The sequence below is a fragment of the Protopterus annectens genome, chromosome 10.part0 (assembly GCF_019279795.1).
Source record: "Protopterus annectens isolate FY-2018-M chromosome 10.part0, PAN1.0, whole genome shotgun sequence".
Classification (NCBI taxonomy): domain Eukaryota; kingdom Metazoa; phylum Chordata; order Ceratodontiformes; family Protopteridae; genus Protopterus; species Protopterus annectens.
This window is the reverse complement of record NC_056744.1, coordinates 193578686-193587766: the sequence shown is the minus strand read 5'-3', so window position 1 is coordinate 193587766 and position 9081 is coordinate 193578686. Positions and strand designations below refer to the sequence as shown.

At 36.6% G+C, this 9081-nt stretch overlaps 1 protein-coding gene across 1 annotated transcript in view; it reads left to right on the top strand.

The window, feature by feature from the left end:
* LOC122814113 (extracellular calcium-sensing receptor-like) overlaps positions 1 to 9081 on the top strand; it is a 103986-nt gene that overhangs the window by 59605 nt on the left and 35300 nt on the right. Inside the window, exons 5-6 of the mRNA XM_044086727.1 lie at positions 1 to 128; positions 961 to 1084. The exon at positions 1 to 128 is cut by the window's left edge and continues 100 nt beyond it. Of these exons, the coding sequence (XP_043942662.1) occupies positions 1 to 128; positions 961 to 1084 (252 nt within the window). The remainder of the gene's footprint in view (positions 129 to 960; positions 1085 to 9081) is intronic.

Here is a 9081-nt window from a genome sequence, read left to right as displayed (position 1 = left end):
ACTTTCAATTTTTCCTGAATGGGACAAGTCGGATTGTAAAAGTTGGTATCTTCACATCATGGGCCCCTGCTGATCAGCAGATTCAAATAGATAAAGCAACCATTTTGTGGAATGATGGTGCTAGAGAGGTTAGTGCAGCTGTGTATAATGCAATTCATATTTTGCATGCTTTTTGTTTATGGCAGTATTCTGCATTAATAAGCATATAAAGTTGTAGCACACATTGCAGATGAATCAATTTGTTTTACTTGAATGTATTTTTAATTTAATGACATTCACTTTTAGAAGTTTTCTGTATGCTTGACTGGTGGATGAATAAGTGGCCAGTGGTGCCCTTGCCTTTCACTATTTTAGGTGACTCCACCCCCTCCCTTTCTTGTGCAGCACTGTTGAAAGTTACTCCTTGATGGGTGATTGGCAAAGCTTTCTTCCTACCCTTTTGGTCATGCATGTGCTGAGTGGCATTGAAGGAGTGAGTATCTCATACTGGCAGTTTTGTATAGAAGAGTAAGGCTTCAAGCTGCCAGTAAACATTTTTTGAAGTCATGGTTTTGAGTCCCTCAGTTTTTATCTGGCTACAGGAGATTTTGAATAATCATTTTGAAAACAGTATTCATTGATGCCTCCGGAAAGAAATAACACTTGTGTCTAGTGAGTTTACAAAATTAACAAATACAACAGAATAACATAAAATAAATATACATTTCAGTTCTAGTACAATGATTGAAATGCAACATATTATCTAAAGTTATAACTAAGAGTTGTTTCATCTAACCTGCTTATGGAGCATCTGACTTGTTATATTATTTTATCTGGCAAAAGTGCACTGAGGAGATATCAGATGTGTATGAGAAACACTAAACCATGAATAACCTAAATTGTGTAGCATCCATCATCATCTTCATTATGAAACACAAGCTATAGAAACTTACCTAGTCTTCTTCACACTTCTGTCTCTAGATCCCACATGCAGTATGCAGTGAAAGCTGTCGCCCAGGATACAGGAAATCTACTCGTAAGGGACAGCCCGTATGCTGCTTTGATTGCACTCCCTGCTCTGAGGGGAAAATCTCAAACCAAACTGGTGAGCATTACAGAGTACAATGTAGCTTATTCAGTTGATGACATAATCTAAATGGACTATTCTGCCCGAGCAGCAAGATAAATGACACATCGACATCAGTGTCACAGCTGTCAACTAGGTGTAGCCACTGCTGTCCCTTAAATGAAATGATTCATGACTGATCCAATTTTTTTTATTCAGTTAATGTTGGATAGTTTGTTTCTGTAAAGGTATTTCATCCATCAATCTCTCTCATTATATTTAGCCTACATGTATGCAATATGTGCAATTTTCCCTTCATACAATATTTACTATAACTGCTTTTCCGGTAAAGGAGTACGTAACAAAAGAAGTTCACATGAAATGTAAATAGTGATATAGGGGACTTCATACCCAAATCAAGCAAATAACTGTTTGGCAATTTACTGTAACAGCATCCTGTACGTATTGAAAGTTATTTTAAAAATTACTGTACCCTTGCAAAATGCAAATGGAAGGAAAAATAAATTTGGGTAATCTCTTGTAAAATGGATAAGGTTGGGGCTGCACAGATCATAGCAGTCATTGATGTATTGTACTATACTAGCTTGCTGTGTGGCCATACAGAGTTGGTTTATAAAGATGTTGAAGACAAGAGGTCCAAGGATTAAACCTTGGGGAACACCTATAGTGTTTGTTAGAAATGAAGTGTATTCTTGTTCCATTTAACTGCTTGTTTACTAACAGATAGCTAAGAAATCATTCAAGGAAAAATCGGGAGACTGACAGAAGCAAGTTCAGACAGTACGTGTCAGTGTGATACTGTGACAAATGCCTTGCATACACCTAGGAACACAGTTGACACTAGATTGTCATCATTACTAGTTTAATTTATAGTGTTCATGAAGAGAAGGAATGCAGCGGTAGTGTTGTGCTGGATCTAAAGCCATGCTGTGTGTTGGAGAGTAGGCTGTTTGAGTTAAGATACTGTATGAGCTGTGTCAATATACTTTTCAAGGATTTTTGCAAGTAAGGAGAGGAAGATCATCGGTCTGTAGCTGTTGAAGTCTGTTGATGTACCCCTTTGTGTAGTGGTACAATATTAGATTATTTCCAGATGGAAAGGACATGGTTTTCAGATAAGAACTTGTTTATCAGTATGGAGTTTGTGAAGGCAGTAGTATCAGCAGTCATTGTTAGATAATCTGATGGAGGTTTGTCAACCACTAGTGTGGTAGATTTCAGTTTTGTTATGGTAGAAGTAGATACAGGGATAATGTTTAAAGGATGGGAATGATTAGGATAAGGTGACGGAAGAGAGTTGGAAGTGGCAGGATCAGTATTAACCAGGGACAGTATAGTTTGTATGAAGTACTGACTAAACAGACAGGGCCAATTGAGTTACTACTTCTGGGGGAAGAGGGAGTAATTTTTCCAGGATGTAGTACTCTATTTAGGAATGACCACAAGTGTTTTGGGTTTTTCTGATATCTGTGTTGGAGATTATTCTTTTAACTTTGCTTGTCATGTTTTATTTGGGATTGTGTAAGGTTACTTAGGTATCTAAATAACTGAAGTGTGTTCTGTGTTCTATGTTTTTTATGACAATGTAACATCAGTTTCTTTGTTTCTCTTTTTAGCCATAGTGCGAGGTTAAATTTGACTCTTTTGTTATGGACTGGGGTCAGATCATTCAGGGTATTTAGAAAGATGTCATTGATGTGACAGACAGCTGTGTCAAGAGGTATGGATTTTAAGATATTCCAATTATACTGGAATGCTGTTTTAATCAGGGTATCTTCATTGATGTGAGCTGATTTGCAAACTTGGTTGTGGATGATTTGTTTGCCATAGGCTATAGTATCTAATTGCATGAGTTGGCCGATGGCCAGTTATGATTTTTGCTAGATACCCAGTTGTCATTACATTATTGGCTTTGTTAGTAAGTACCCAATCCAAGGTTGATCCCCTGCCTGAGCTTTTGTCAAATCTAGTGGGAGAAGTAATTAACTGAGTAAATCCATATAAATGACTTGATTAATTTATGGTGTTGGTATTTATTAGTTGCCAGTGGGTCTATATTAGAACACTGAAGTTTCAAAACTTCGAATGTTCTAATATCAAACCCTATTCAGAGAAAGCTGAAAATATCGAAGCAACAGAAAACCAAATTTTTTCCTAGGGAAAGAATTTGGTTGTCCGTTTCTGTTGCTTTGGCATTTTCAGCGCTGTGGTGGAAAGTTACAGGTCGGGTTCAGGTAAGTGTTCTATTGTGTGGACATGAGGATTAGGGCGGGTTAGGTGAGTTAAGGTTAGGGAGTGGGTTAGGTATGTGTGCGATTGTGTGGACTTGAGGGTTAGGGCAGGTTAGGTGAGTTAGGGTTAGGAAGCGGATGAGGTAAGTGTGCAATAGTGACGGATCTTAGGGTTTGGGTTAAGGTAAGTGGATAGTTAGTGGTGTGTGTATAGTTTAGTGTAGGGTTAGGTGTAAGATTTTAGGTGTATGTGTGAGGATTGCTGTCTGTTTGGAGTGTTTTTATTGTGTGTATGTGTTTTGGAATAGCAAATTATTTCCCAAGGAAAAAATTTGCTGTTCTGAAGGTTCGATATGTGGTTTAGATATTTTAGGTTCGATGAAATAGCGTTTGCTATTTTCATCTTTCGATAATGTGATATAAATGCGTTGCCAGTCTATGTTTAGATCTCCTAGAACAAAGGTTTAATGGTGGGCATGGCAAGATATCCAATGGAGGATATTTTCATTAGTCTTGTTATTTTTAGCTGGTGGTCTCTCTCTCTCTCTCTCTCTCTCGCTCGCTCTCTCTCTATATATATATATATATATATATATATATATATATATATATATATATATTTTATATATATATATATATATATATATATGTGTGTGTGTGTGTGTGTGTGTGTGTGTGTATGTGTTTGTATGTTTGTATAATGTATATGTGTGTGTGTGTGTGTGTGTGTGTGTGTGTGTGTGTGTATATATACATATATATATATATATATATATATATATATATATATATATATATATGGGTCTACTTCTGGAGGTCGAAAACTCACTTTCTCGTCAACCAGAAGATCAAACCCATTTTAGCGAAAGTGTGCTAAATCGAAAGTGCACTTTCACAAAAGTCGGTTCTCTGAAGCGCATTACAGTGGGATAAGGAAATATATCCTTTTCCCCACTGTAGTGTGATCTCAGAGTAAGTATATTTAAGTGTGTGGGGAAGGGTGCAGCAGATTTTTGTTTCTGGTTCGGAGTACCAGCTTTTGAGAAAGTGCACTTTTGATCTAGTGCACTTGCTTTTTAATGGGTCTCGATGTTGCTTGTTCGAGAACATATATATACATATGCTGGCAATACAGATTTTTTATTGATTTTTAGTAGTGATATGATGGGTTCTGCATTGTTAAATCTAGTTAACTATTATTTGACTGGGATTAATTTTAGGGAGTTTTAAAGAAGATTGCAAAGTCAACTGCTTGTTTATTTTTCCTGTCAAGCCTGAATATGTTAAAACCAGAAAGGAAGACTTCATTATTGAGTATCTCTTTTTAAACCAGGCCTCTGTGGCAATTGTTATATCAGGATAGTACATAGCAAGAAAAGTATGTATGTCCTGGATTTTTTTGCATATGCTGCTTAGATTTATGTTCATAAAGAGAAGGTTGGATTTGGAGGATAGATGGGCAATAGTAGAGGTAGCAGATGTAGTATTGGCAGGATAGACTTGTGTTTGTATGGATCCTGGGTTTGGGTGAATTTTATGAAAGAAAGTTGATAGCCAGTAACATTATTGTTTTAGTTTTATTGCTGCTTTTGTGGGTGAATTGTTTAGTTTTTAAGTATTTGCATTGATATAAATCTCTGGAGGATGAATGGTAAAGGCAGGTGATGGGTTAAGGGAGAGATGAGGTGAAGGTGTGTGTTGGTACCGGAAACATTTAAGCAATAATGCCCAAAAGGGTGTGTGTTAATGTGTAATCAATGCCCGCCTTTCTATACACCCGAAAAGACATTAATTATACATTAATGCACACACCTTGGAGGGCATTATTGTGCTTAGAGAATGGGCTGTCTGTAAAATTGTTGTGTTTTACTTATTTTTTTAGGTACTTTTTGATGTAAAATAGTTCCTCCACCTAATGTTTCAAACTTTCTGTGGTATATGTTAGTGGTATTGGAGAAAACATTTTACTTGAAAATATATAAAAAAGTAATATAGTACTTAAAAAATAAATAAGCAAAACAGAACAATTTTGCAGAGAGCCCATTCTCCCTCTCTCACTCACTCTCTTCCTCATGCAGTTTCTTCTGCTTTCACACATGCATACATATACACACACACAGTTTCCTATGGCTTCATACTCATATTCACTCACACAAGCATAACTCTCAACGTATTAGCACAACAAATCTGACAAAGCCAAAAATAATGGGGGACAAAATCCTAAAAATAGGGACAAATTTTTAATATTGCTTTTATAAACCTAGAAAGTTGCTAGAATAAAATGTCTTGTATTACAGTGCATTTTCTGAAAGATACAAAGCCTGAAACTTAAATGCCTGTCATTATTTAATGAATTCACTTCTCACTTATTTGCCACAAAACCTCAGAAAACCAGAAATGTTATGAGGAACACACAAGAAATATGAGGCAAAAATCTGGACATTCTACAAAAATTTGGAGAGCTGAGAACTAAGCACATAAGGCCATCTCTTGATTTCACACACACAATCTCTGCTGCTTTCATACATGCATTCACTCACACAAGATGGCTTTCACTCTCACAGTCTCTCACATAGTCTCCTCTGCTTTCATACATGCATTCACTCGCACATGCAGACATAAACATAAACACACACACACACACACACACACACACACACACACACACACACACTTTTTTTTCTGTTTATATTTTATATACCCATTAAACAGCAAAAGCAATGCTTAGTGAGTGTAAACTAATGGCAGCTGTTAAATAAATTGTTAAAATCAGACTGTAAAAATCATTTACAATAACAGACAGTAATGCAGGAAACTCAAGTATCTACTATATATATATATACTCTAATGTACATTAGGAGGCAAAAAACCATACACAAGCATGTACAGAATTTTGTCTAACTTTATTTAGGCAGTGTTTGCCATTTTATATCATTTACAATCAGCTTTTGCCCACCTCACTGACGTGGTCAGTGACAGGGTCTTTACATCATAGTAACTTATGAAAAAGTGCTGAGATAGTGCTTTTCAAAAATCTTTTTCCCATGAGAATATTACAGCCTTGCAAAGCACCTGGTCAATCACAATGTCCTTTCGAGGATGTAGCCAATTCAAGGCTCTTAGATTAGCTCGAATACAATGGATGAATGTCTCTTTAATACATTTCTTTGTCTCTCTGTTCACCAGCTGGACATTATCTCTGATAGTGCGCACAAGGCCATTCTTCTGGTGGAAGCAGGAAAAGATACACATGCACACAGATTCATTATTTTCTAACTTTGCAAAATAATCTTCACTGACAGGCATGAGCCAGCCGAGCTGGCTACTGTCAGGGTCAAGTTTTTAATCACACTGCAGCTATGCTTCAAGCAATAATATGCAAGTTTATTTCTACTACCATTCTAGTAAAACAGAATTAAATGCATTACATATTATTCTATTTTTCAACCTTTGCTCTTCATATAGATTTGAGCACATTTATTTATGCCTAAGCACACATTTCCCTAACAGTTTATAGATGTTTGAATACATATTTTTCTGACATTCTCCCTCCTGTTAATGCATTTCATTCTATTAGAAACATAAACAATATTATTTCATTTCTTAGCTTTTTCCCTTTGAGGACTTTCAGCTAAGCTAGTCATTGGTTTTATATTTTAGAAAAAGCATCATCTGAAATTAATCTTTTAATTTCAACACTTTGGTAAAAAGTTTCAGTAACAGGTATATCAACAAATTTTTGATTAATCTTTTCATGCAGGGAATTTCACAGTAAACACATGCTCCTATTAGGAGTATACCCACACAAATAGCAATTAAATGTTCAATAGGATGGAACCCCACCCCCCCAAACAGATTCTGGAAAAAGTCCGTCAGTGGGTTTGGGCCTGGTTTAGTCATTGCTGATACTTGCTGAATTACCTCTAGGTGATTATTTGTCTCGTGACGATCTTCAGGGATAAAAGTACAGCATTCTTCTTCGTGTACCACCTCTTGCCGCTAGGGTGAAGTAAAGAGCCATTCGATTTTGTAGCACAACAGTTCTTATTGCATTCAGTTCATCAGTCACCAATTCTAGGGTGGAAAAAGTTGCATTGCTCATGGCTTTTTGACAGCTTCCTCAGCTCCCAGATCGATTTGACGGCTCCATAGGCTGGTGGTATTCCTGCCCTGGATATAACACTGTTGCCCAAGTCCATATGAGTCAATTTACTTTTGTCTTTCACTGAATTATGGTCTTTTCAACCAGCTTCGATTTTACCAACTGGATTCACAGGTTTCTTAACCGGACCTTCAGATTTTCGAGCTGTTTTCCTTACATTTCGTATCTTACCCAAAGGTAATTCTGCAGTATGTCTTATTGCTGAAACCAGATAACCCAAAAAACAACTGCCGGACCAATTCTCAGGTAACCATTCATATGCCTTTTTCCCACAAATAAAATCATTACTTTGGTACTAATACGTGTTATCCCTGCATGAAACATTTTTCTATCTTTAATAGACAATTGTTTAGTTAAGACTGGATTGTCACATACTGCATTTAATGTAGTTTTCATTGAACTCAGATATGAATTATGGTTAGTATTACAAACAGTACCCCCACTTTTGACTTTAATGTAACATTTATAAGACATTATTATATTACCATTACTCCAGCCCACCTGGAGGGTATCAATTTCGTAGAACATACAACTCCTTTTTGTGTGACAGGTAAAAATAAAGCTATTTTGTCCTGTGATCTCACAGTTCCTGTATCAAGAAAACTTTTCCAAGTCTCATTTTATTCCCAGAGGGACAGTGGACATTAACAGTCTCTTATATGTTGTTGGTATAGCTGTACAAACCCAGCAATTTGAAATGTGCATAGTTTTTGTATGCACAAGCTTCATGGTCAGGTATGTGTTAAAGTTTGGATGCCAGTCTATAAACAGTTCATCACGTCTTCTCACTTTTACTCGTGTGGTTGAGTGCAGGGAAAAACCACAATAAGAGAAAAATTGTCACACTTATAGTCAACAAATGCAAAGCCAACAAAATAATTCTGCAATAGTTCTGGGGTTACTCTGCTTTTCTATTTGCTTTACTCTTGGCCATTTTGCCCTTGTGTATCAGTTACAAAGTTCTTATTCAGCTGAAAGTTCTTTTGTCTGAAAAAGAGTTAAACTGCAAAACAGATTTATTCATTAACAGTTTCTTTATATAATTAGCTAATGAACTGTCAGCCTCCTGCTCTGCAGGCATGAGAGCTTTCCACTGTGGCACATAATATGCCCTTCCAAATACTACTTCAAAGGGGGTCAAGCCCTTTACATTTAGAACTGTTCTCATGCTCAGCAATGCTAGAGGTAAACAGCAAATCCAATTTTTCTGAGTCTCACTCATCAACTTCCTTAACTTGTTTTTTAAAATCCCATTGTACCTCTCCACCAGTCCTGCTGACTGTGGGTGGTAAGCACAGTGATTCCTTAAGGAAATCCCAAAAAATCTCCCAAGTTGTTGAATTGTCTGATTGGCAAAATGTGTCCCATTGTCACTATAGATTCTTTCCGGTATGCCAAATCTAGGAATTATTTCCTTTACTAGGGCCTTTGCCACTGTTGCTGCATCCGGATTCCTGGTTGGAAAAGCTTCTACCCATTTTGAAAACATATCTATGATCACTAAACAGTATTTCTTTCCTTCAGATTTATTCAACTCTATGAAGTCCATACAAATAGTATGGAATGGATATGGTGGTGTAGGGAAACTCCCTTGCTTGTTTTTAAATGCTCCTTGTGCATGG